General features: G+C 43.4%; 2 protein-coding genes across 5 annotated transcripts in view; both read left to right on the top strand.

Moving 5' to 3' along the window:
- Positions 1 to 243: 243 nt before the first annotated feature.
- On the top strand, positions 244 to 16,720 carry LOC149980177 (putative E3 ubiquitin-protein ligase HERC3). Of its 4 annotated transcripts, none has more exons than XM_090187719.1 (25): positions 244 to 329; positions 653 to 997; positions 1,468 to 1,582; positions 1,706 to 1,776; positions 8,739 to 8,960; positions 9,144 to 9,235; positions 9,428 to 9,558; positions 9,739 to 9,866; positions 10,004 to 10,080; positions 10,178 to 10,296; positions 10,481 to 10,540; positions 10,643 to 10,748; positions 10,903 to 11,095; positions 11,241 to 11,398; positions 13,134 to 13,208; positions 13,329 to 13,373; positions 13,472 to 13,558; positions 13,682 to 13,804; positions 14,021 to 14,164; positions 14,354 to 14,520; positions 15,191 to 15,254; positions 15,345 to 15,403; positions 15,530 to 15,713; positions 15,902 to 16,001; positions 16,107 to 16,720. In XM_090187719.1, exons 2-25 carry the CDS (start codon positions 655 to 657, stop codon positions 16,322 to 16,324), a joined length of 3,081 nt encoding a protein of 1,026 aa, XP_090043845.1. In that variant the 5' UTR covers positions 244 to 329; positions 653 to 654; the 3' UTR covers positions 16,325 to 16,720. The 4 variants fall into 4 exon arrangements, with proteins under 4 accessions (XP_090043845.1, XP_090043846.1, XP_090043844.1 ...); XM_090187720.1 differs by having other exon boundaries at positions 246 to 329; positions 899 to 997; XM_090187718.1 differs by lacking the exon at positions 244 to 329 and having other exon boundaries at positions 536 to 997; positions 14,459 to 14,520.
- A 106-nt stretch (positions 16,721 to 16,826) lies between these two features.
- The window catches only part of LOC110498458 (putative E3 ubiquitin-protein ligase HERC3), a 37,648-nt gene continuing 26,682 nt past the window's right edge, over positions 16,827 to 27,792 (top strand). The window contains exons 1-11 of the mRNA XM_090187721.1: positions 16,827 to 17,104; positions 18,137 to 18,474; positions 21,754 to 21,913; positions 22,622 to 22,698; positions 22,846 to 23,067; positions 23,319 to 23,410; positions 23,715 to 23,845; positions 24,045 to 24,208; positions 25,092 to 25,165; positions 26,244 to 26,368; positions 26,618 to 26,677. Of these exons, the coding sequence (XP_090043847.1) occupies positions 18,249 to 18,474; positions 21,754 to 21,913; positions 22,622 to 22,698; positions 22,846 to 23,067; positions 23,319 to 23,410; positions 23,715 to 23,845; positions 24,045 to 24,208; positions 25,092 to 25,165; positions 26,244 to 26,368; positions 26,618 to 26,677 (1,331 nt within the window). The 5' untranslated portion in view covers positions 16,827 to 17,104; positions 18,137 to 18,248. The remainder of the gene's footprint in view (positions 17,105 to 18,136; positions 18,475 to 21,753; positions 21,914 to 22,621; positions 22,699 to 22,845; positions 23,068 to 23,318; positions 23,411 to 23,714; positions 23,846 to 24,044; positions 24,209 to 25,091; positions 25,166 to 26,243; positions 26,369 to 26,617; positions 26,678 to 27,792) is intronic.

The following is a 27,792-nucleotide window of genomic DNA, read 5'->3' as shown; positions in this document are numbered from 1 at the left end:
AATGTTATTTGAAAACATATACATTCCATTCCCAGCATCAACAAAATTCTCTATCCTCTATCTTGTTAAGTGTGTTCGGGTGTGTCTGCTGCACCCACTAATTGGCTACACCTGATCTTAATTAGTGCTTGTTTCCTTTGAAATGGGGTCTGTTTGAATATACTTAAAATGAACAGCTTTCTATGAGTTAAAAAACATGGCATGCTTGCTCCATCCAGTTTCAGGACATTATTTTATTACCCTATAATTTCTGTTCTCAGAATGTTATTAAAACACCCAGGAAAATTTTCAGGGAACCATATAAGAACCTCCCTCTGCAACCTAAAAATGTAAGTTTCCGGAACAGGCAACATTTTCACTTCCATTCTCAAAATGTTTAAAAAACATTCTGTTTTCACTGTCAGGAAACTTATGGCTTTGTCCCCAGAACCAATGGGAAACCAAAACAGTACTTTCGAACAACTTCCAAGGAACCAAATGTGCTAGCTGGGTTGTTTGTTTAAAATACATTACCTCTACCCTGTCCCACTGCAAATGTGCCAACCTGATATTTTCGTTTACTCAGGCCATGCCCATTGTGGCATACGTTTCTGTTTGGAGGAAAATGCCAATTTAGGTTTCGTTTTCGTTTCATGCTGTGTTTCTTTTACAGATATGTCATATGGTCTCGTTCATCGCTTTCAGAACGCACTGACTCCTAGGGCGCAGACTGACCGTCCTGTGTTCCATCAATATGAGCTGATTATGGATAATAATAACACATTTACAATGTTTTCGTGGGGAGAGAACACCCGTGATGGCTTCGGTTTAGTGAAATCGAATGATTTGGTAAATGCGAACACGGACGGTTGCGTAAATGTCATACACCTGAAATCTCCAGTTACGCATCTTTCTGCAGGTAATAAAGTGGTCGCGTTCATCAGAAATAATGGGAAACAAGTGTCCCTCGCTCGGATGCAAGATGACAAAGATGGGAGAAGGATCACAGGAAAACTGAGTGAGCACCTTTCTATGTGTTTTTCCCCACCACAAGAGCCCACTTCTTTACTGAACTGCTTAAACAAAACGTTTAAAGGCAATCAGCAGGTGAAACAATAACAAAGCGTCCTCCCCACCCGTTTCTGTATAAAGCTGAGGCATGGGGCTTGAGAAATGTAACCACTCTCAAATTCATAGATAGCGCTATTGATGCAAGGACGAACCATCCATGATATCAACATTATAGTTTTAACAATGTTTTGAGACTATACAGTGTTTGTTTACATGTACATTGTTTACGGACATTGGAGTAAAACAAGCTTATATTTTGAGTTCTGATGGGGTATGACAGTTGAACTAAGCTCGAGGCATTTCTAAGTTATATTCTTCAAGAATCAATGGGTACATGTTATTAAAAATTGGATGAAGTAACTGCTAATTGCCCCTTTAAGCTATTTAATACATTTAATTTATATTTCATGTGTGTAGAGGGTGTGGAGTGCAGGGAGAAGATTCTGGCTCTGAGTTGCTGTGATGCACATATTATTTTACTGTCTGAAGAGGGCAGAGTTTTCTGCCTCACCCAATCATCCAATGTTCCCAGGTGGGTGCTTGACAGAAATGACACATCTCTCGGCTCAGGCCGACTCACATTTGAGTGGCTTCTGTCAATTGTAGTAATTGACCATATTGTAATGATTACTTTTGGTTGTCTGTGTTTTCTCAGCCCAGTGGGTAACTTGAATCAGGTAATTCAAGTTGCATGTGGAGACCAGCATTCCATTGCACTAACCCAAGGTAAACAATCACATTCTAAATCACTCAGTTTGAGACGGGATATGATAGGAGGCTGTCTGTGCTCTTTGAATGTCCTTTATACAAAATAGTCTCTGTTCCAGGTATATACAGTGGGGAGAACAAGTATTTGATACACTGCCGATTTTGCAGGTTTTCCTACTTACAAATCATGTAGAGGTCTGTAATTTTTATCATAGGTACACTTCAACTGTGAGAGACGGAATCTAAAAATCCAGAAAATCCCATTGTATGATTTTCAGGTAATTAATTTGCATTTTATTGCATGACATAAGTATTTGATCACCTACCAACCAGTAAGAATTCCGGCTCTCACAGACCTGTTCGTTTTTCTTTAAGAAGCCCTCCTCTTCTCCACTCATTACCTGTATTAATTGCACCTGTTTGAACTCGTTACCTGTATAAAAGACACCTGTCCACACACTAAATCAAACAGACTCCAACCTCTCCACAATGGCCAAGACCAGTCAGCTGTGTAAGGACATCAGGGATAAAATTGTAGACCTGCACAAGGCTTGGATGGGCTACAGGACAATAGGCAAGCAGCTTGGTGAGAAGGCAACAACTGTTGGCGCAATTATTAGAAAATGGAAGAAGTTCAAGATGAAGGTCAATCACCCTCGGTCTGGGACCCATGCAAGATCTCACCTCGTGGGGCATCAATGATCATGAGGAAGGTGAGGGATCAGCCCAGAACTACATGGCAGGACCTGGTGAATGACCTGAAGAGAGCTGGGACCACAGTCTCAAAGAAAACCATTAGTAACACACTACGCCGTCATGGATTAAAATCCTGCAGCGCACGCAAGGTCCCCCTGCTCAAGCCAGCGCATGTCCAGGCCCATCTGAAGTTTGCCAATGACCATCTGGATGATCCAGAGGAGGAATGGGAGAAGGTCATGTGGTCTGATGAGACAAAAATATAGCTTTTTGGTCTAAACTCCACTCGCCGTGTTTGGAGGAAGAAGAAGGATGAATACAACCCCAAGAATACCATCCCAACCGTGAAGCATGGAGGTGGAAACATCATTCTTTGGGGATGCTTTTCTGGAAAGGGGACAGGACGACTGCACCGTATTGAGGGGAGGATGGATGGGGCCATGTATCGCGAGATCTTGACCAACAACCTCCTTCCCTCAGTAAGAGCATTGAAGATGGGTCGTGGCTGGGTCTTCCAGCATGACAACGACCCGAAACACACAGCCAGGGCAACTAAGGAGTGGCTCCGTAAGAAGCATCTCAAGGTCCTGGAGTGGCCTAGCCAGTCTCCAGACCTGAACCCAATAGAAAATCTGTCATGTATTGTCATGTTGTGTCTTTCTGTCCTTTCCTTTCACCCTGTCTCCCTCTGCTGGTCGTACTAGGTTACCGTTTCTGTCCCTCTTTCCCCCAGCTGTTCCTTGTCTTCTCTGACTACCTCATTCACCCCTTTTCCCACCTGTTCCCTTTTTCCCTCTGATTAGGTCCCTATATCTCTCTCTGTTTCTGCTCCTGTCTTTGTCGGATTCTTGTTTGTGTGTCTCATGCCTGAACCAGACTATCATCGTGTTTGCTGCAACCTTGTCCTGTCCTGTCGGAATCTACCTGTCCATCTGAGCCCACGTGTGTTCATCATTAAAGAAACTCTGTTTGTTAATTCGCTTTTGGGTCCTCATTCACGAACCTGACAGAAGAATCCGACCAAGAATGGACCCAGCGACTTCGGATCCTCTCCACTCAGCCGTCGAGATCCAGGGAGCGATGCTAGGCAGACACGAGCAGGAATTGTCTGCTGCTCGACATGCCGTTGAGACCCTGGCCACCCAAGTCTCCAACCTCACAGAACAGGTTCACCATCTCCGCCTCGATCCACCGGCCACTTCCAGGGCTTTCGAATCTCCGGAGCCCAGAATCAATAACCCGCCGTGTTACTCTGGGGAGCCCACTGAATGCCGCTCGTTCCTCACCCAGTGTGATATTGTGTTTTCTCTCCAGCCCAACACTTACGCCAGGAGCACTGCTCGTGTCGCCTACGTCATATCTCTCCTTACTGGACGGGCTCGTGAGTGGGGCACGGCAATCTGGGAGGCAAGGGCTGAGTGTACTAACCAGTATCAGGATTTTAAGGAGGAGATGATACGGGTTTTTGATCGATCTGTTTTTGGGGAGGAGGCTTCCAGGGCCCTGTCTTCCCTATGTCAAGGCAATCGATCCATAACAGACTACTCTATTGAGTTTCGCACTCTTGCTGCCTCCAGTGGCTGGAACGAGCCGGCTTTGCTCGCTCGTCTTCTGGAGGGTCTCCGCGCAGAGGTAAAGGATGAGATTCTCTCCCGGGAGGTTCCTTCCAGCGTGGATTCCTTGATTGAACTCGCTATTCGCATTGAGCGACGGGTTGATCTTCGTCACCGAGCTCGTGGAAAGGAGCTCGCGTTCTCCGTTGCCCCCCTCTCCGCATCACTACCATCTTCCTCTGCCGGCTCGGGAGCTGAGCCTATGCAGCTGGGAGGTATCCGCATCTCGACTAAGGAGAGGGAACGGAGAATCACCAACCGCCTCTGTCTCTATTGCGGTTCTGCTGGTCATTTTGTCACTTCATGTCCAGTAAAAGCCAGAGCTCATCAGTAAGCGGAGGGCTACTGGTGAGCGCTACTACTCCTGTCTCTCCTTCAAGATCCTGCACTACCTTGTCGGTCCATCTACGCTGGACCGGTTCGTCAGCTTCCTGCAGTGCCTTAATAGACTCTGGGGCGGAGGGCTGTTTTATGGACGAGACCTGGGCTCGGGAACATGACATTCCTCTCAGACAGTTAAGGGAGTCCACGGCCTTGTTCGCCCTGGATGGTAGTCCTCTCCCCAGGATTCAGCGTGAGACGCTACCTTTAACCCTCACTGTTTCTGGTAATCATAGCGAAACCATTTCTTTTTTAATTTTTCGTTCACCTTTTACACCTGTTGTTTTGGGCCATCCCTGTCTAGTTTGTCATAATCCTTCCATTAATTGGTCTAGTAATTCTATCCTCTCCTGGAACGTCTCTTGTCATGTGAAATGTTTAATGTCTGCTATCCCTCCTGTTTCCTCTGTCTCTTCTTCACAGGAGGAGCCTGGTGATTTGACAGGGGTGCCGGAGGAATATCACGATCTGCGCACGGTGTTCAGTCGGTCCAGGGCCACCTCTCTTCCTCCACACCGGTCGTATGATTGTAGTATTGATCTCCTTCCGGGAACCACTCCCCCCCGGGGTAGACTATACTCTCTGTCGGCTCCCGAACGTAAGGCTCTCGAGGATTATTTGTCTGTAGCTCTTGACGCCGGTACCATAGTCCCCTCCTCCTCTCCCGCCGGAGCGGGGGTTTTTTTTGTCAAGAAGAAGGACGGGTCTCTGCGCCCCTGCATAGATTATCGAGGGCTGAATGACATAACAGTGAAGAATCGTTATCCGCTTCCTCTTATGTCTTCAGCCTTCGAGATCCTGCAGGGGGCCAGGTTTTTCACTAAGTTGGACCTTCGTAACGCTTACCATCTCGTGCGCATCAGGGAGGGGGACGAGTGGAAGACGGCGTTTAACACTCCGTTAGGGCACTTTGAATACCGGGTTCTTCCTTTCGGCCTCGCTAACGCTCCAGCTGTCTTTCAGGCATTAGTCAATGATGTCCTGAGAGACATGCTGAACATTTTTGTTTTCGTTTACCTTGACGATATCCTGATTTTTTTCACCGTCACTCCAGATTCATGTTCAGCACGTTCGACGTGTCCTCCAGCGCCTTTTAGAGAATTGTCTTTTTGTGAAGGCTGAGAAGTGCACTTTTCATGCCTCCTCCGTCACATTTCTCGGTTCTGTTATTTCCGCTGAAGGCATTAAGATGGATCCCGCTAAGGTCCAAGCTGTCATTGATTGGCCCGCCCCTAAGTCACGCGTCGAGCTGCAGCGCTTTCTCGGCTTCGCGAACTTCTATCGTCGTTTCATCCGTAATTTCGGTCAGGTGGCAGCTCCTCTCACAGCCCTTACTTCTGTCAAGACGTGCTTTAAGTGGTCCGTTTCCGCCCAGGGAGCTTTTGATCTCCTCAAGAATCGTTTTACATCCGCTCCTATCCTTGTTACACCTGACGTCTCTAGACAGTTCGTTGTCGAGGTTGACGCGTCAGAGGTGGGCGTGGGAGCCATTCTTTCTCAGCGCTCCCTCTCTGACGACAAGGTCCACCCATGCGCGTATTTTTCTCATCGCCTGTCGCCGTCGGAACGTAACTATGATGTGGGAAACCGCGAACTGCTCGCCATCCGGTTAGCCCTAGGCGAATGGCGACAGTGGTTGGAGGGGGCGACCGTTCCTTTTGTCGTTTGGACTGACCATAGGAACCTTGAGTACATCCGTTCTGCCAAACGACTTAATGCGCGTCAGGCGCGTTGGGCGCTGTTTTTCGCTCGTTTCGAGTTCGTGATTTCTTATCGTCCGGGCTCTAAGAACACCAAGCCTGATGCTTTATCTCGTCTCTTCAGTTCTTCAGTAGCCTCCACTGACCCCGAGGGGATTCTCCCTGAGGGGCGTGTTGTCGGGTTGACTGTCTGGGGAATTGAGAGGCAGGTAAAGCAAGCGCTCACTCACACTCCGTCGCCGCGCGCTTGTCCTAGGAACCTTCTTTTCGTTCCCGTTCCTACTCGTCTGGCCGTTCTTCAGTGGGCTCACTCTGCCAAGTTAGCCGGCCACCCTGGCGTTCGGGGTACGCTTGCTTCCATTCGCCAGCGTTTTTGGTGGCCCACCCGGGAGCATGACACGCGTCGTTTCGTGGCTGCTTGTTCGGTCTGCGCGCAGACTAAGTCCGGTAACTCCCCTCCTGCCGGCCGTCTCAGGCCGCTTCCCATTCCCTCTCGACCGTGGTCTCACATCGCCTTAGATTTTGTCACCGGACTGCCTTCGTCAGCGGGGAAGACTGTTATTCTTACGGTTGTCGATAGGTTCTCTAAGGCGGCTCATTTCATTCCCCTTGCTAAGCTTCCTTCTGCTAAAGAGACGGCACAAATCATCATCGAGAATGTTTTCAGAATTCATGGCCTTCCGTCAGACGTCGTTTCGGACAGAGGTCCGCAATTCACGTCTCAATTTTGGAGGGAGTTTTGCCGTTTGATTGGGGCTTCCGTCAGTCTCTCTTCCGGCTTTCAACCCCAGTCTAACGGTCAAGCAGAACGGGCCAATCAGACTATTGGTCGCATCTTACGCAGTCTTTCTTTTCGCAACCCTGCGTCTTGGTCAGAACAGCTCCCCTGGGCAGAATACGCCCACAACTCGCTTCCTTCGTCTGCGACCGGGCTATCTCCTTTTCAGAGTAGCCTCGGGTACCAGCCTCCGCTGTTCTCATCTCAGTTCGCCGAGTCCAGCGTCCCCTCCGCTCAGGCTTTTGTCCAACGTTGCGAGCGCACCTGGAAGAGGGTCAGGTCTGCACTTTGCCGTTATAGGACGCAGACTGTGAGGGCTGCTAATAAGCGTAGAACTAAGAGTCCTAGATATTGTCGCGGTCAGAGAGTTTGGCTCTCCACTCAGAACCTTCCCCTTAAGACGGCTTCTCGCAAGTTGACCCCGCGGTTCATTGGTCCGTTCCGTATTTCTCGGGTCATTAATCCTGTCGCAGTTCGACTTCTTCCGCGATACCTTCGTCGCGTCCACCCGGTCTTCCATGTCTCCTGTATCAAGCCCGTTCTTCGCGCCCCCGCTCGTCTTCCCCCCCCCCCCCCCCATCCTTGTCGAGGGCGCACCCATCTACAGGGTCCGTAGGATTTTGGACATGCGTCCTCGGGGCCGTGGTCACCAGTACCTCGTAGATTGGGAGGGGTACGGTCCTGAGGAGAGGAGTTGGGTTCCCTCTCGGGACGTGCTGGACCGTGCGCTGATCGAGGATTTCCTCCGTTGCCGCCAGGTTTCCTCCTCGAGTGCGCCAGGAGGCGCTCGGTGAGTGGGGGGGTACTGTCATGTATTGTCATGTTGTGTCTTTCTGTCCTTTCCTTTCACCCTGTCTCCCTCTGCTGGTCGTACTAGGTTACCGTTTCTGTCCCTCTTTCCCCCAGCTGTTCCTTGTCTTCTCTGACTACCTCATTCACCCCTTTTCCCACCTGTTCCCCTTTTCCCTCTGATTAGGTCCCTATATCTCTCTCTGTTTCTGCTCCTGTCTTTGTCGGATTCTTGTTTGTGTGTCTCATGCCTGAACCAGACTATCATCGTGTTTGCTGCAACCTTGTCCTGTCCTGTCGGAATCTACCTGTCCATCTGAGCCCACGTGTGTTCATCATTAAAGAAACTCTGTTTGTTAATTCGCTTTTGGGTCCTCATTCACGAACCTGACAAAATCTTTGGAAGAACTGGAAGTCCGTATTGCCCAGTGACAGCCCCGAAACCTGAAGGATATGGAGAAGGTCTGTATGGAGGAGTGGGCCAAAATCCCTGCTGCAGTGTGTGCAAACCTGGTCAAGAACTACAGGAAACGTATCTCTGTAATTGCAAACAAAGGTTTCTATACCATAATATTAAGTTCTGCTTTTCTGATGTATACAATGTGATTTAATGGATTTTTATTTTAGATTCTGTTCTCACAGTTGAAGTGTACCTATGATAAAAAATTACAGACCTCTACATGCTTTGTAAGTAGGAAAACCTAAAAAATTGTCAGTGTATCAAATACTTGTTCTCCGCACTGTAGATATCAACATGAGAATACTGGAAGAGATGGAGACACTGTACATTTTTTAAAAATAAAAAATAAACTGAGGCTTTAATGCTAAAATAGAGATGTTTTATTGGGACATCATCATGCCCAAAAGTTCATAGTGCATAAATAAAAGGTGAACAAAAAAAAAAATGAATTTGAGAAGGTTCACAATAGACATTTAAAATAAAACATTTATCACATACTCTAACAATGCAGCACGTGTCCTGTGATATTTCCTATGTACAAATATTATTTTACCTTCCATTAGATGGTAAAGTGTTCACGTGGGGCCAGAACTTCAGCGGACAGCTGGGTTTGGGGGAGGGAGGGCCCAGCACCTTGTCTCCCCAGCCTGTCAAGTCTCTGTCAGGGATCCCCCTGGCTCAGATCACCGCTGGGGGAGACCACAGCTTCGCCCTGTCCCTCTCTGGAGCCGTGTTTGGCTGGGGCAAGAACAGCGCCGGGCAGCTGGGACTGAGGGACACAATAGGTACTGTATACACAAATATTATTAAATAATATCTTTCGTTAATAGTTGGTATGTTTTAAAGAAAAGGAGTACGTTTGATATGTTTGAAGCAGACAGTATGAAATCATTATCATTATTTAGTCCAAAAAAAAAAAAAGACAAGCAAGGAAGAAAAAAAAAATGGGTGAAATCTATTTTCTACAGACAGAGCTGCTCCAGCTCCTGTTGATTGCCTGAATCTAAAGAAGACCATTGCTGTTTCCTGTGGAGGGGAGCATACTGCTGTTCTGACAAAGGTTCTGACGTTTTTTACACAACAATATTTCCAACTGATAGTATGTTTATTCTCCCAGTACCATTTAAGGTCTAAAGAATGTTTGGACCAATGATGTCTTGCTGGTTGCCATCACATACAGTAGAAACATTCATATCAACAACAGGAGCCGAACACATCATCATGATAACTGTGTGAATGGCTTTTGTTCTAGGGAGGTTTAGTGTTCACATTTGGCTCGGGTCGATATGGACAGCTTGGACATAACTCTCTCAGAAATGAACTACGACCTCGACTGGTGGCCGAATTCTGGGGGGCAAAGGTGACCCAGATAGCCTGTGGAAGGTATGTAGTTACTAGATTGATATAAGTCATGTGAATCTCTGTTAAATCATATATAGTCACACAAAGATCAATGGATGTAGCTTGGGGTGTCACTGGGTATATTCTTGGATATATCCATTCTTAGGGATAACAGTTGATTTGTGATTTTTCCTTTACCTACAATCCTGTTTGTCAAATTAGAAACCACACATTGGTGTTTGTGGGCTCCTTCAAAAATATCTATTCATTTGGGCGTGGAGAGCAAGGGCAGCTGGGAAATGGAGTCAAGATGGATCAGTCTGTGCCTCTGCCAGTACACCTACCACAGGGTAGTTAAAACATTCCTTTCCTTTGCATAACGTAACCTAATTCAAATGCAATACAGTACTTAGGCTGAAATGTTGGTCTCTATGAAATTATAAAATAACAGGTTTATAACATCCTAACTGTTTTGGGTAACTTTCAGACCACATTGATGACCAGCAAATTGAACAAACCTTTGCTGGAGGAAACCATTCTTTTGCATTGTGCAGCACTACTCAAGTAATGTGTTTACAGTTCAAAGTTTACAGTTAGTTTGTTCTGTTTGTCCTTAGTACTTAACATTGTTTTAATACAGTGCATAAAATTGTTATAACAGGAATCAAGAAAAGGGTTGAATGACTCCAATCTCGGAAAAGTGACTCAAACATTAGATGATGACATCATAAACAGATGGATCTCGGACTGTGACTCAAAATCATGGAAGACGATACAGAAGTTAGTATAAAACAAATAAACCTGATGCCTAGGCTCAATACAAATACGCAACTCATGATGGTTGATAATTGGACAAGGCAACACAAACATACATGAGTCAGTGACACAAAACAACTACTGAAAAGATGAAGGTCTCAGGAACTTACATACACTGAACTATAAGATTCTTCACTTTTGTTTTCAGGGAAATCACAAAAACATTCTCTTCTGCATCATGTTTAAATGGGAGCTTCCTGGACAAACGGTAAGAACTCACTGCCTATCCATGAATGTTTTATCACATTATTGAACACTTTGTTTTATTGATGCATATTTAATAGTATTTATTGATCTCATCAATCACTAGCCGTGACAAACATTATCAAACCTCACTGAAGCACTCTGGCCTGGACTTGTCATTCGCCCGACTGGCTTTTCAAAAGCTGGCTAAAAAGAATAAAGTGCTAGCTGAGGTATCATTTAATTTATTATCTTTATGATCAGATACTTATTTTCAATAGTTCTGTTTGTTGTCCTTGATATTCAATTTGACCAGTCATTGATACTGTAAGCCACGATAAGTCATTTTAGTTGTAACCCACACAAGCACTCCTGTTATGGTTCTAGGTTGAAGATGTTGTCCAGCGCATTCTCCTTCCCTCCCTGAGTAAGGATCCCATTGGGGTGGAGGGTCTGAGGGTGTACCTCATCATCCCTGAGCTCCTGAGGGTTCTCCGAAAACAACAACGTGGCATAGACATTACTGAGGCCTTCGCTGCTGCCGTCCTCAGACTGAACCCAGACAAGCTCCAGGTCCTTGGTAAAGTCACCATCCATCAGAATACCTTTTTTTCCATTCTCTTCTCTTGTCTTGACTTCTCTCCTCCCCTCTTCTTCTCTCTTTTTAAGATATAGCAGGTTTTGTGTGCTGTGGTATTAACTAAACTTTTGTCTAATTCCAATAGAGGGCCTATGGTCGACACTTCCCGACACCCCCTTCAGAACTCTGGTGAAAACATTCCACTATGTGTCAGCAGAGTATCTCCGTATGGTGGCAGAGGAGGATTATGCTGCTGAAAAACAATTTGAAGGGACTGTAAAGGTTATGGAGAGGCTGTATGAGGTAAATAAATATCCATTGCCATAATTGTGTGCCTTCAAAAAGTATTCATACCTCTTGACTTATTCCACATTTTGTTGTGTTTTATTCAAAATGTATTTGTTTTTAAATGAGTCCCCTCAACCATCTACACACAATACCCCATAATGATAAAGTGAAAACATGTTTGCAAATGTATTGAAAATGAAATACAGAAATATTTAATTTACATAGGTATTCACACCTTGATCAATACTTTGTAGAAGCACCTTTGACAGTGATTACAGCTGTGAGTCTTTCTGGGTAAGTCTTTAAGAGCTTTCCACACCTGAATTGTGCAACATTTTTCCATTATTCATTTCAAAATTCTTCAAGCTCTGTCAAATTTGTTGTTCATTTGCTAGACAACCATTTTCAGGTCTTTCCATAGATTTTCAAGTAGATTTAAGTCAAAACTGTAACTCGGCTACTCAGGGACATTCACTGTCTTCTTGGTAAGAAATTCCAGTGTAGATTTGGCCTTGTGTTTTAGGTTGTTGCCCTGATGAAAGGTGAATTCATCTCCCAGTGTCTGGTGGAAAGCAGACTGAACCAGATTTTCTACTAGGATTTTGCCTGTGCTTAGCTCCATTCCGTTTCTTTTTTATCCTGAAAAACTCCTCAGTCCTCAACGATTACAAGCATACCCATAACATAATGCAGCCACCACTATGCTTGAAAATATGGAGAGTGGTACGCAGTAATGTGTTGATTTGGATTTACCCCAAAAGTTTGTATTCAGGACAAAAAGTGAATTGCTTTGCCACATTTTTTAGCAGTATTACTTTAGTGCCTTGTTGCAAACAGGATGCATGTTTTGGAATATTCCTATTATGTACAGGCTTCCTTCTTTTCACTCAGGTTAGTATTGTGGAGTAACTACAATGTTGTTGACCCATCCTCAGTTTTCTTCTATCACAGCCATTAATTTAACTGTAACTGTTTTAAAATCACCATTTGCCTCATGATGAATTCTCTGAGCAGTTTCCTTCCTCTCCGGCAACTGAGTTAGGAAGGACGCCTGTATCTTACTAGTGACTAGGTGCATTGATACACCCTCCAAAGTGTAATTAATAACTTCACCATGCTCAAAGAGATATTCATTGTCTGTTATGTTTTTTTTTTTTTTACCCTTCTTTGCGAGGAATTGGAAAACCTCCCTGGTCTGTGCTTGAATCTATGTTTGAAATGTACTGCTCGACTGAGGGACCTTACAGATGGGAACAGAAGCCCTGGCATAAGGAAGAAATGAGTTAATTGACAATGTCAATGAATATGTCAAAGAATCTATACTGATTTGAATTAATTAGTGTTGACTTGTATCTGTTGGGTACAGAGACGAGGTAGTCATTCAAAAATCATTACTACACACAGAGTCCAGGCAACTTATTATTTGACTTGCTCAGCAAATGTTTACTCCTGAACTTATTTAGGCCATAACAAAGGGGTTGAATAGTTATTGACTCAAGACATTTCGGCTTTAAATGTTTCATTAATTTGTAAAAATTCCCTAAAACACAAGTCTACTTTGACATTATGGGGTATTGTGTGTTGGCCAGTGACCAAAAAAATCTAAATTTGATCAATTTGAAATTCAGGCTGTAACACAACAAAATGTGGAAAAAGTCCAGGGCTGTGAATACTTTCTGAAGGCACTGTATTTGTATGTATGGAGAAAATGTGCAATGTTGTATGCTCCCTTAACCTCTGTTTTGTTCAGGTCAATTGCAAAAGACGCATCAAAATTGCGGCAAGCAATTTCCACATCAACAGAACCAATTATATGCTTCGGAATGTGAGTAGCCTATCTCATAAAATGAATGCAGGTTGGTATCAAAATGGGTAATTATGTTCATGATGTCACTGAAATCTACAAAGAGTGGAAAATGATTTAGTCATTTCTAATCCTCTTTAGATGCTCAACACACTTGTATATTGTGACTACCTAAATCTTCCCGAGGTAAGCCATGAAAGTCAACACCAATCAATTGAATTCAGAATAGATGATTTAAAATATTTATTGACATTGTTGATTAACTAATTTATTTCTTATGTCAGGGTTACTTTGATACATTTCACCGACAATCCTGCATCTTCAACACAGAGGCTAAATGTATGGTTTATCAATTGGAACTCAATTACAGCGTAAGTTGTTTCCAAATGTGGTGTTTATTAAAAAAAGGTACCACATTCATTTACTACACTGCTATCAGATTTGAAAAATGAAGGCTAAATGTTGCCATATCTCAAATGTGTTCCTTTTTTTAGTTTGCCAACCATGGACTTTTAGCCTTTTACGTCCCTACAATACATGTGAGGAGAGAGAGAGCCCTGGAAGATGCTTTCCAGCACCTTCGACAAAGTGGGCACAACTTCACAATGCCTTTGAAGGTTGGTGTTAGCTAGGTTTTATAGTTTTTTTGTGTGTAAAATGTTCATTTTGACTTTGTAGCTATAAATAAGAACTGAGAAAAGAGTAGTGATTAAACAAGTAATACAAACACCAGGACTTTGTACTTATTTTAACATCTACCTCTGTATTAGGCAAAGTATTTTCATTTCCAAATCCTTATTTAGGAGTAAATAGCGTATTTTTTTTGTCTCCAGGTGAAGTTTCAAGCAGAGGATGGTGTGGATGAAGGTGGTGTTTCACTGGAATTCTTCAGCCTCCTGGGGAGGGAACTTCTCACAATGGAACCAAAGACACTGGAGGTTTACGAGGACTCTGGACTTGCGTGGTTCACAACAGATGTATGATCCATATTCAATTACAAATTGTTCCCAGATTTAACTCAATCTTTCCCCCACAATGTTTTTGTGTTATTTACCAACTTAGAAATATCAATTATTAGAAATGTATATAATCTGTTATACTTATTATACTGTTAAATATTGAAAGTTCTGATTAGATTATGGCATTCTGTTTTTTTCAATCCATAGTGCGGCGGTATTACTGATGAATTCTACTTACTTGGCCTGCTCTGTGGGAAGGCACTGTATAATCAGTGTGTTCTGAACCTCTGCTTTCCTCTGGCTCTCTTCAAGAAGCTTCTGGGTCTGACTACAACATTGGATGACCTTAAAGAGCTGTCTCCAACTGAAGCAAGGTACAATTATTCTGCTGAAAAAGCTATACAGGTTACTGCCAAAATAAAGAAAACACCAACATAAAGTGTCTTAAAGTTCCAATGAAAACATTTTTTTAAATCTCACTATCAAGTCATATCTGGGTAACAATTAAGCACCTTACTGTGATTGTATTCAATTAAAATGGTCAAAAAGAGCAAAAAAATAGCTTCTTAGCAGAGGACAATTTCTCAAGCAAGAATTTTGCAAGGACTGTCAGAGTGGTCTGAGTGAAAATGTGCTGTTATTGGCAGAGAGGTTTGGAACGCTCTTTCTTATTGGACTATTAACGAATTTACTTCATGGTGATGTCTGATCATCTGATAGAGATTTGGAAGGCCAAAACTCAGTCTCCACAAAACTTGCACTAAACGTGAATTATGATAATGTGGATATATATATATATGTATATGTCTTCAACTGCTGGCTGTTGATTTAAAGAATCCATACTACTGTATCTAAAAACATTTCAGGATAATGTGTTTCAATACTCCAGCAAAGTTAAGGTTTTGTCTCCTTCAAGTTGGTGGTTCCTCAGTTGCCACTAGTTTGGGTGTTACAAAGCACTTCATTTTAAGTGTAGTTGTTGTTTTAGAGATACTATTATATATCTGCTCAAATCACATTTATCGTTTGTTTGTTTAAAATCAGTGGCTTGCAGAATGTGTTGGATGAAGATGATGAGTTAGTTGAAGCAATGGATTTGGTTTTCATGGTAAGAGAGAATTGATACCTTTAGCCATTTTTGGTAGCCTACACAGGTAACCCCAGCTGATGCTGTAATAATCTTTATTGTCTTTCTAAGTACAAAGGGCAAGAACTGATACCAAATGGAGAGGAGGTCCCAGTTACCATGGTCAACAGGTATATTTGATGACAATAATCTTATCAACCTATAAATCTTATGATTCTCTTGAACTAACAAAATGATTCCACAGGAAGTTTTCTGAACTGATAAATAAACATTGGTCTGCCATATATAATTCACAGGAAGAAATATGTTGACTTGTATGTTGACATGAAGCTCAACAAGTCGGTGCAGATTCAGTTTGCAGTCTTTGAGAGAGGCTTCCACAAAGGCTTCCCTATACAGGCATGGAGGATGTTTCTACCTGAGGAGCTGATGACACTTCTACAAGGAGATGACAACTACGAGTGGGACAAGTTGAGAGAGGTAAAGTTCAACCTGCTTGGATATGTCATAAAAGTACATAAGCAATAGAATATGGAAGTTCATACATGTTTGGTAGCCTATCCTGTTTGGTCTCATCCTGTTTGGGCTATACAGTCTATGGCTATAATACAGTGGTATGGTCTATTGTACATGCAGTTGTTTCGTTATGTTTTTCTCTGCACTAACAGAATGCCAAGTATCAAGGATATAGGCCCACAGATGACATCATCCAGAACTTCTGGAGGGTTTTCACAGAGTTCTCAGAGGAGGAAAAGAAGAAGTTCTTAAGTGAGTTAACAGACAGTTAATTAAACTTAAATATGTAAATAATTGTATAGTTCCAGAAATGCTTGGTCAGTGGATAATTATTATCCTCTAATTTCTAACTTCTAGCTTTTCTGACTGGAACGGACAGACTGCCCAGAGGACGAAGTCTCTCCAAACTGCAGATGCAAATCACGTCTTTGGGCAGCACTGACGCTGATGAATATTATCCGAAAGCACAAACCTGCTCTGTGACATTATGCCTCCCTAACTACAGCAGTATCGACACACTACAGGAGAAACTTCTCCATGCTATCACCCACTGTGATGTGTTTGGAGATGCTTGAAATTGTTAAACTGGGAAGCATGTAGCATTTTTTAAATATTTGTTTATCCTCACCAGTCATTATTATTATATTATTATTATTATATTCATGTTTTAAGTCAATGAAACACATTCAGAGCTAACAACTGAACATCTTCAAACATATTAAGTCGTCTTAAATATAGTTTTCCTATTTAAATTACTTCAGTATTGCACAATGTGGACCAATATAAATATGTATTTCTTGACATGTTCTACTCATGTTTCCTTCATGCACTGGGATAACTGGATACTTAATAACTGGATACTCTGCTGTTTGAATATCTAAACGACGTGCTGTCTTTGTTAATAAAAATGTTAAACTGCGAATGAGTGCCATAGTAAAAAGAGCCACTGTTAATAAATATTTGTTGTGGAAGTTCTAGTGCAATACTGTTTTTTAGGAAGTTATGCAAGTACATCGCATGATTCGGCTAGATTTTGCTGACACCAGTCATGCCCGCCACTAGATTCAATACCCACAAAGTCATAAACCCCGCCCTTTTCTGAAATGTCTCTTCATAAAATGTGATGTAACACCTTACCCTAACAGCACTGATAAACGTATGCCTAACGGAGTCTTAAATGAAGACCAAACTGCATTTTTTTGGCCAATTGAATGGCTGTGGAATCTGACTTTGTGGGTATAGAAGTATAAACCCAAAGTCACATGTTGAGTGACGAAGAGCATCAACCTACATCACAACTTCCTTGTTATTGTCGAAACGCCCAGCTAGTGGAATTCAGGAATGCATCTCTACAGGTAAAACACATGCTATTTGTTGCTTTAAATCACGTAGCTACGTTTTGTGCAATTGATTACATTTCTATATTTGAACGTTGAAGAGTCTGTGAAATGCAGATAGATTCACTAGATTGGCTAAATATGGCAAGCTTGCTAGTATTCTGCGAAATGGACGCATTTGTAAATCTCGTTAAGCCCTACCCGTTAGCTGTCGTTTTTATCCGTATAGCTAGTTACCGACCGCTAGCGAATACGATGGAGTTGACACGATTGACTAGCTACTGTAACTATTTTACATAGTTATAGGCTATAGCTAACTATATACAGTAGCTATAGGGCCATATGGTGGTCACGTCCAGACGATATTGGATGTACGCATAGAGCAATAGTTGGAATCTTACGTCAGCCAAAGTACATCCATCTGCTAGCGCAAGCTCGGAATCATTCCTTGCATATTCATTCATTGTCAATGTAACCCTCTTTCTGTCGTAACCATCACAACAACTATCATCATCCATAAGGCCTCTATCTAGCAATAAGCCACATAGGTAACTATGACACATGCAGAATGAATGATGTGTATTGTCTGAGCATGACAGATTGTAGTTGCATTTGTAAACTGAAAGTGCCACTTGACTTCTAAGGAAAGGAGGGGGCCCATGTCTCCATGTTTACTCCCAAGAGGGCACCGAACCTTTAGAGCAGTCTCTCTGCCTTCACCTTGGCTAACTCTGTCCATAGCACGCACGTTGGGAGTGGATTGCGTTAAGGCAGGACAGTTTGGGGCTGCTTAAACAGGGATTACAGAGGCACTGGGTTTATTTAAACAAGCTGGTGGTGCTTCCACCTTATCTTTTCACCGCTCACGTCACACACTCACACCCAGGGCCAGGCTCCACCCCCAGCAGAGTGTTTACCCAGCCTCGCTTCATTTTTAAAACATGATCCAACATATCAGATGATGAGTGCACTGTAAGGGCCAATGATGTGATCTTACTACCATCTGACACCCTACTTCTTCTCCTCCTCTCCCCTGTTTCTCCTTTCCAGACTTGTGATTTACACCAAGGGGAGAAGGCAGGGCCGCCTTCTAGCCTGAAGCTCTCCTCCTTCTTCCCCTCCTGTCTTTCACTCTCTCCTTCCCTCCTTCCCACTCTAAGCCATGATGCTGTGTTGGGGCAGTACTGTGGAGGGCCAGCTGGGTATCGGCGGAGCGGGGGACCCAGTGTACGAACCCCGAAGCTGCCAGGCGTTCAATGGGCGTGGCCTGAAGGAGGTGGCGTGCGGCGGGCGCCATTCGCTATTCCTGTTGCGTGATGGGAGAGTGTACACGTGCGGCTCCAACCGCTGTGGGCAGCTGGGCCACGACAAGCCGGGGGACTCGCCAGGTAAGCTGCCAGTACCAGCCAATTAGCAATCTGCAGATGTTAGCTAACAAGCTAACACTGTTTGATGTTTATTTGTGGTAAAACCTGTGTTTGTTGATATTGTGGGTGGATTAAAAAAATATGCTATACTGAATGCCCAATCTAGTGGAATATTCCATTTTATTGTACTTGGCTGCAACTCTAATGTGTAAGCGCAGGGAAATCTGCCAATGAGCAGATTTGTTCTCTACTGTTCTCTACTATAATGAAACGTTATACCTGTGTCACAACGTTTGTTTAGACCCCACCTCCTTAATACTACAGTAGCATTTAATCACTTTTGCAATGCAGACTATATGAATTCATGGTGGATTAGGTTATATTTACTAAACAGAGGGATAATGCCTGGGAGGAAGTAGGTATGACAATCTTAAAGCTCATGTTATTTATGACATTTAGTGTACGTCCCAATTGGCACACTATTTCCTATAAAGTGCACTACTCCTACAGTGTAAAAGTAGTGCACTATAAAGGAAATAGGGAGCCATTTGGGATGAATCCTTACTGGTAGCTCACTGGCTCCTAGGCTAAGCCAGGAGAGTTGATGGGTTGGAGAAGCACTATTTCTAGGACTCAGGAGTGTGTTGTCACTCACATGGCTGTTTAATGAGACCATACACTTGACGACTGCTTCTGGAAACTACTACAAAACGTTGATTATTGTTGGAAGCACTCCCTTTGCCACCAGTCATTCTCAGAGCACCTTCTCATTTAATAGGCCTATTTATTAACCAGTTGGGCCGATAACACCAGCTTTACCATACGCAAAGGCAAGGATAGTTTTTTCTTCTCTGTACTGAAAGTGATCAGTCTTAACTTGACTGGTGACATTTTATACTTTTTGGGGAATTATATTAACAGTGGACTGACTAATGGACAAAATACTGAAATATTGTTTTTGAGTGAATTATATTAACAGTGGACTGACTTATGGACAAAATACTGAAATATTGTTTTTGAGTGAATTATATTAACAGTGGACTGACTTATGGACAAAATACTGAAATGTTGTTTTTGAATGAATTAAATTAAGAGTGAACTAACTAATGGACAAAATAATGAAATATTGTTTTTGAGTGAATTATCCCTTTAAAGCGTCTATCCTTAGTTGAAACAATAACAAAGCAGACACCCCACCTCTATTTTGGTAATAATAATACATAATAAATCTGAGGAATGGGCCTGGAGATATTTAAATGCTCTCAAAATTATAGGCAGAGCAATGTATGAAAGGACTGACCACCCAACATATTCAACTTATAGTTTTAAGCATGTTTAGTCTATACAGTGTTTGTTTACATTTACAATGTTTGCAAACATTGGAATAAAACAAGCTAATATTTTGGGATCTGATGAGGGTTGACAGTTGCAGAAAGCTCATGACTAATTTATAAGTTATATGTTTCAAGAATCAATGGGTAGGTCTATGTATAATTTACAGTCCAAAATTGAAGCCCAAAAATGGATGCAGCAACTGAAGATTCCCAGTTTTTAAGGTTTCAATGTTAAACGGAGCCAATCTGTTATTTTGTAAATAATCCATTATCGAAACAAGAAAAAAAATCCTTATTTTACCAGGTAAATTGACTGAGAACACATTCTCATTTACAGCAACGACTTGGGGAACAGTTACTGGGAGATGAATGAGCCAATTGGAAGCAGGGGATGATTAGGTGGCCATGAAGGTATGAGGGCCAGATTGGGAATTTAGCCAGGACACCAGGGTTAACACCCTTACTCTTACGATAAATGCCATGGGATCTTTAGTGACCACAGAGAGTCAGGACACCCCTTTAACATTCCACCCGAAAGACGGCACCCTACACAGTGCAATATCCCCAATCACTGCCCTGGGACATTAGGATATTTTGGGGGGGACCCGAGGAAAGAGTGCCTCTTACTGGCCCTCCAACACCACTTCCAGCAGCATCTGGTCTCCCATCCAGGACCAATCCTGCTTAACTGCTTAGCTTCAGAGGCAAGCCAGCAGTGAGATGCAGGGTGGTGTGCTGCTGGCATATAAGACTGAGACTCAATGCCCTATAATAGTATATTTCTGATACACAGGTAGTTTGTATGACGCCGCAGTACAATACTGTATGCTGTGAAATATCTTTCTCCTTTCATCTTATGAGTGGTTTCTACTGTGCTGTGCGTGCCTGCATTCCTATGAAGCTGCTGCTCACAGCTATATCGCATGCAAACCACCACCACTACCACCCAACCACTCTCTAGGCTACATGGTCGGCCACACAGATTTGTGTACAGGAACTGAGGCACGGCAGGAGGAGACTTGTTGGGATGCATTATTTAGTCATCACACACGTGTTCTTGACTTCCAATTCTCAGGCGATATTTAACTATAATTATATCTGCTAAAGTGCTGAGGTAAAATGTATAATGTTAAGGTACATCATTTTTAAGATACAAATTAAATAATTGAATTTGAAAGCAAAGCAGTCTGATGAAACCTATAGGCCTAATGCTGAAACATACTGTTTTTTAAAATAATAAATAAGTACTTTTCTCCAAGAGTGATTGAACATATTAAGAAATGACTGACATTAACCCCTGTTTATTTTGCATTAATTTCTTCCTAACATGCCTTCATGATAAGTGAAAATGAAATGTGGAGCTAGATAGTTAGAAAGTACTGGGACATTCCAGAAGATGGTTGGTCAGATAGTGTATCCACACTAAATACTTGAGGTGGGTTTGGTCTCTATGGCTTCCAGACAAAGGCCTAGCATAACCTTCTAGAATGCTCAGAGTAGAAGATACATTGAGAAAGGACACTTCCTTTTCTCATCCACAGTATAGTCTAAGAAGCACCAGTCCTAAAACTGGTACAGGTGTAAGATCTTAATTTGACCAGTTTCTCACAGCAGGAAAATAATCCTGCAGCAACCAGAAATGTGAATTATTGTGTGGGTTATAATTAATGGCTGTTTTTATAGTGGTTGATACATTTTTGAGGGCAAATAAAGTCAGACATTTTAAAGTGTAAATTATAAACTTTAGAAGCCTTTTTAATCCTTGAATAGACTACACGTTTGTGTTTCCTGCTATGCAGGACATTTCCTGAAACAACCGGGTGATCAAATTAAGATTGTGCATTTGTAGATGTGGATCGTTCATTCTAAATACTAGTCTTTCTAGAGAGCCTGGCTAAAGTCTGTCATACCCTCCCCTCCCTCCCCACTCCTCCCTCCCCCTTCGTCCCTCCTCCTTACCCTCTAGAACTGGTGGTGGCCCTGGACACCCAGAAGATAGGGGTGGTATCGTGCGGCCAGGCCCACTCCATGGCGCTGAATGAGCAGGGCCAGGTGTTTGCCTGGGGGGCCGGTGGAGGGGGTCAGCTGGGACTGGGGACCGCTGAGGAGACCGTCCCAATCCCCAGGTGACCCAGCATGCTAGAACATACATTATTGAAGCTTTGCTGAGGAATAGCCTAATGGAAGAGGTACATGAAAACCAATGGAATTGTGAGAACTGCATGTGATGGCTAAATGCTACGGGCATAGACTTTTTTTTAAACCAGACCCGCAACATAGCGAGACTTCCAGGAAGGCTTCCGAAACAGACCAGGTTGGGTTTGAGAAGTCAATGAGAGAAGTGAGAAATTCTTGGTGGTTAATTTTCTCGAAATCTAAATGCACAACCGAGATTCTAGCCAATGTCTTCCTTCAGTAGTTAAACATGTTATCACTCAAACCTCGTGAAAATGCCAAACTGACGTTTTGATTTTCATCAAAAACAACTTTGTCGAAGGAGTGCCTTTGATTTGACGGCCTGCACATGCACAGTTCGGCGCTAGACGACCGTTCGACCCGATGACGGGTTTCTGCGCATGGGCTTAGCTAGCCAACGTCTCCATGACATCACCTACAGTGTCATCGGTGATTTCTATTTAAGAAGCAGTTTCTGCCCATCTTCATATTGCTGGGAGGGTTACAAAGGCTACAACACGTACGGTGTTCTAGATGTTGACTATACAGGGATTGTAAAGCTAACTGTACATTGCATGTAGTTGGTTAAAATCTGCCAAATACTGCATAGTTGTTCAGGCATTGGCCTCGCAACTCAATGCATCTCCTGTATTTCTCAGGCTGATCAAGAAGCTGTGCGAGCATCGCATCTCTCAAATAATGTGTGGCAACAAGCACTGCATCGCACTCTCTAAAGGTGAGAATGAAGCCAACAGCAACACCTCACACTACCACTGATACTGTAGCGCTACACACCAAAGTTACATGCTTAACAGCTCATGCTAGGCTAATGCTAGGTTAATGCCAGGCTAATGCTAGGCTAACCCCCTCTTTTCTCTCCCAGACGGTCAGCTGTTCACGTGGGGCCAGAACTTGAGCGGTCAGCTGGGTTTGGGGAAGGGAGAGCCCAGCACCTTGTCTCCCCAGCCCCTCAAGTCTCTGTCAGGGATCCCCCTGGCTCAGATCACCGCTGGGGGAGACCACAGCTTCGCCCTGTCCCTCTCTGGAGCCGTGTTCGGCTGGGGCAAGAACAGCGCCGGACAGCTGGGGTTAAATGACAAACAGGGTAGGCTAACTAACTTATACGCCGATGAGACATACGTAGAGAGAAGTAATGCACCCCAATAGACGGATGAAGCCTGTTGGACTACAGACCCACTGCTATATGGGTCCAAATGCCCAATCGTTTCTCCGATTATGTGATTAAATGAATGATGGCTTGTAAGCAGTTTTATAAGCAGACCTTCATATAAAGCAATGTGATGTTCTGAAGGTAAGACGGAATATGTGCGCGTGTGTTTTATTTCCTTTCTACAGACCGGTCTGTCCCTTGCCACATCAAGTTCCTCAGATCCCAAAAAGTGGTTTATATCAGCTGTGGAGACGAGCATACAGCTGCCCTCACCAAGGTGAGGAACACAACTGTCCTCCTGCGTATCTGTCTGTTATGTGTTTATAGTCTTGTGATGAAGCTCTCATATAGTCTTCAGATGATGGTGGGTTTTGAGAAAGCACGGTACTGAAAAAGGACCTGCTGTCTCGTAAAACCTTTAATCCATGAACGTGTTCATGCCTTTGAAGAATTCTCATGTTTGTTTTGGAGGGTGAGGAATATGCATGTGGAATTGTATCGAGCTATGACAGACTGTCCTTCAGCATTCCTTCTCACATCCTTTATTGTAATTGAAGCCTCGCTCTGTGTTTGGTTGACAGGATGGGGGTTTGTTTACGTTTGGGGACGGCTCTCGTGGTCAACTGGGTCATGACTCCACCAACAACGAGCCTCTACCCAGACAGGTGCAGGAGCTGATGGGCAGCGAGGTTTCCCAGATTGCCTGTGGCAGGTACTGCACAATGTAGCCTGGTCAGCGTAGCATAACCTAGCAAAGCAAAGCATAGCCTAGCAAAGCATAGCTTAGTATAGCATAGCAGTATAATAGAGTACAGTACAGGTTTACATCAGATAAGTTATGGTATGACTACTTGCCTTCTCTGTCCTAGATTCCTCATACTCTCTTTCTATCCTCTCCGTCTGGGTTTCAGACACCACACCCTGGCGTTTGTGCCTTCCTCCGGTCTGGTGTATGCTTTCGGGTGTAACACCAATGGTCAGCTGGGCACCGGGACACGAGGTGACATCAAAAGCCCACTTCCTGTCAAAAGCAGCCTCACAGGAAGGCTCACAGGAAGTCCTCGTCATATGTCAGGTAACTGGATGACTCCAGTTGGGAAGAAGAGAATGCAGGGAAATGAGGCAAGGCAGAATCAGGGAGCTGTTGCTTGAGGAAAATGTCCGGCCTGTTGTAGGAGCAAGTCAAAATAGACAAGAGAACGCATAGGACGTTAAATGGAACAGGCACACGAGAGCAAGGACTTGTTCAGATACATCCACAGCTTATTCAGTGATTCATATAATGTACTGTATATAAAACTATGACTGTAGGGAGGAAGATCACTAGATCACTATAATACGCATATTAACCATGCGTATTAAAAGTCTATGAATGGGATAAATTCAATGTTCAAAGAATGAAATAGTATCAAAATGTCCCCATGTGGTAAAATGTTTGACATTATTTCAGCACTGATTGATGGTCTTTGAGGCGGATTGCTTAGCTTGTATTGCTTTCCTGCCATCTAGTGGACTAAATCAAAATCTAGGGAGCTTCTCGGTGTAGGGCAGCGTTTCCCAAACTGGGGAACCCAGGGGGTGCACATTTAGTTCTTTTCCCTAGCACTACACAGCTGGTTCAAATAATCAACTCGTCATCAAGCTTTGGTTCTTTGAATCAGCTGTGTACTAGAGCAAAAATCAAAACATGCACCTTTTGGAGTTTGGAAAATGCTTGTGTAGGGCGAAGATGCCCCTAGACACTGATCTTGGATTAGCATTTTTCCCCCACTAATAGTTAAGATTAGAATTGGGGGGGGGGGGGGGAGCTGATCCTCGATCTCTCTCAAGGGGAAACTTCACTCAGGAGCTATTTCCTATAAGCATAAACTGTTCCTGTAAGTCACCACAATGTTGTTGAGCTAGCCGATTTTTAAACCAACAGTCAGTAACTCTTCCCTCTCCTTTCCTCTTTCTAGGGCCTGATCATTATGCCATTACAAAAATCAACTGTGGAGGGGACCATAACTTCCTATTGTACTCAGATGAAAAGGTAAAGGACTTCACATAATCGTTTCTCAGCTTTTGGTCATTAACTGATGTAATAGTACAGGCACCGTATTCATAAAGCATCTCAGAATTGGAGTGATCTAGGATCAGTTTAGCCTTTTAGATCATAATGAATAAGATCACATGCACAGGGGGGCCCTGATCCTAGATCAGCTCTCTTACTCTGAGACGCTTTATGAGTACAGGCCCAGACATTGAATTGAAAGACATTCAATTTTCTCTTTCAGGGATGGGAAGAATATGCTTTAGACCAGGGTTCTCCACCCTGTTCCTGGAGAGCTACCCTCCTTTAGGTTGTTTATCCAACCCCAGTTGGAACTAACCTGGTTCAGCTTGTCAACCATTTCATTATTAGAATCAGGTGCACTAGATTAGGGTTTTAGTAAAAACCTACAGGACGGTAGCTCTTCAGGAACATGGTTAGAGAGCTCTGCTATAGACCTAGTAGTGAGGAAGGATGCTGATGTGTTTTCATTAAGTGAGCCAGTTCTAGTTTTCTGCCACTAAGTGGAGCTGTTGCTCCAGTTATTGACCAGCTAGAATGTCTGGATGGTCTCTGCTCTGGACAGAGAGATTTAAGACCAAGGCTATGTCCCAATTATTTGTCCTACCTCCCAGAATGTGCACCTGTTCACTTCCCTTCACTGGTTCAAAAGAAAAGACTGGTGTAATAAATATGGTGAAAACTCCCTCTAGCCGATGCCTCCACCAATCCAGTGCTTTTAGATTTGTGGGAAGTAGTGAATGAGATATTACTGTGATGCACCCCAAGTAGCCTACATCTGTCTACAACGGATATCCTCCTGTTGATTGCCAGGAATGTGACTTGATAACACCAACACACAGATAGATACTCTCTCTACAATGTACTTGGACCTCTCAGAGTATTTATTTTATCTGCAAGTGGGAAAGGGAATGAACCCAAAACACACGTCTCTGGATAGCCTTGTAATGTCTACAGTGGAAGCGCTATCGAGAATATCGTTGCTAAATGTAGTCGGGGACTAGCTGATGTGCTACGTTACCTTGACTCCCCCCTGACCCCCTTCTCTCCTCTACAGAGTTCCACCCCTCCTGAAGACTTCCGCGTCACTAACATCAGTAGAAGCATCTCTTTGATTAATGATGCCAGTTTGAATACGTGGAGGATGAAACTCCTAGACAACACAGATTCCACTATCACCAAGTAAGTCAGTGATATGAGTTATTTGTGGATTCGATTTGTCTTGAAAATATTTTTTTGTGAACAATTGTTTATCGTTTCCTATGCGGAGAATGACATTTCTTTTAGCAGGACGATGATCCTGTGTTGACCCTTTTTGGCTTCAGCAGCTGGAAGCTCTATACCACTTTGAAGACTGGTATCTGTTTGATCTTGTTTCAATTGATTGATATCATTTCCTGCATTTATGTCTTGGTCTCCCTCTGCTTTTAGTGACGTCATTCTCCTGCTGTCTTCAACCGCCTGTTGGAACGCCAGCTTCCTGGATGAGAGGTGAGCATTGATCGACAGCCTATCCTGTTCTTTCACCTGTTTGGAAGGAGACCACGAAAGGAAGCCATGAGTATTGAGTCACACCCGGTGTCTCTCTCTTATGTCTTGTGGGAAAAGGCAGAGCGTTCACAGAGGACAAAATCATGTCCTTAATGTCCTTGTCCGACCAACACTCATTCCCATCATGTGCCTACAATTCAGAACTGCTGACCTTAGGGGAAGAGACTCCAGGGAAATACTCCTATCTAGACACACTGTACAGACACACAGAGATTCCATTAGAGATCCGTGCGGAGATAAAGTGCAGATGGCGTGTATGAGGGAGGGGTGGTCATTTTGTGCTGATTCTCCGCCAGATGCCTATCACTTCATGGGAACGACCCTAGTTCCGAGCCCATCAGCGTAATGGTGTCCTCTAGACTAGAGAAGACCAATAAGCACCTTACTGTATGTCCTGCTCTCTCTGCTAAAGCAGCCTGTCCTAAAAATCTACTGGATTTAACAGTTATATAAAACACTGGCAGGTTAAGCCATTAGCTCAACCGAGAGGGAGAGAAACTGACAATGTGTTGCTGGTAGTATGTTATGTTCCCAATCACACATCTGTTATTGTTTGTAGAGGTCACTCATTTGTGATGGCATCATGTGGGCCGCCCAAGAACGTCTGCACGGTGTTCCTAAAACGAATTGTCTCAATTTGGACCCTTAGAGTATGAAACACACACACACACGGCATGCCACAAAGCTGCCTGATTCCGGTGGGTACAGAAGCACTGTTCCCTAGCTAGCATAACGCCTCTCTACTTGTTAGTGCTTATCGTTCCGGTCGGAGTCTCTGTTTACCAAACAGTCACACAAAGCCAAATCTGGTTTATTATGGCTGAATTATTATTATTTTTTATCAATATCTGGAGGTTGTCTGTAAATAGTCGCTGTCCTTCATGCCTTTGAGTTTTCTGGGCTTTGTGGTGTTTCTCTCTCTCTCTCTCACACACACACACAACACCCCTGGCAGAGTTCACAAGATAAAGCAGTGAATGTGGTTTGGAATGGGCTTAAATACATGGAGGCTCTGACTAGACTTAATATATGGTCCCTGTTCATCCCTAGGTCTG

This window comes from Oncorhynchus mykiss, chromosome 10 (genome assembly GCF_057628025.1).
Source record: "Oncorhynchus mykiss isolate SJ-2025 chromosome 10, ASM5762802v1, whole genome shotgun sequence".
NCBI lineage: Eukaryota > Metazoa > Chordata > Actinopteri > Salmoniformes > Salmonidae > Oncorhynchus > Oncorhynchus mykiss.
This window is presented reverse-complemented; position numbering and strand designations above follow the sequence as displayed.

What these genes read in the sequence shown, in the direction of transcription:
- LOC149980177 (XM_090187719.1), top strand. Translation starts at nt 655, where the DNA reads ATGTCATATGGTCTCGTTCATCGCTTTCAGAACGCACTGACTCCTAGG. An exon ending in GGGACTGAGGGACACAATAG is followed by an intron (nt 8,961 to 9,143) that starts GTACTGTATACA and finishes TATTTTCTACAG; the next exon opens with ACAGAGCTGCTCCAGCTCCT. An exon ending in CCAATTATATGCTTCGGAAT is followed by an intron (nt 13,209 to 13,328) that starts GTGAGTAGCCTA and finishes AATCCTCTTTAG; the next exon opens with ATGCTCAACACACTTGTATA.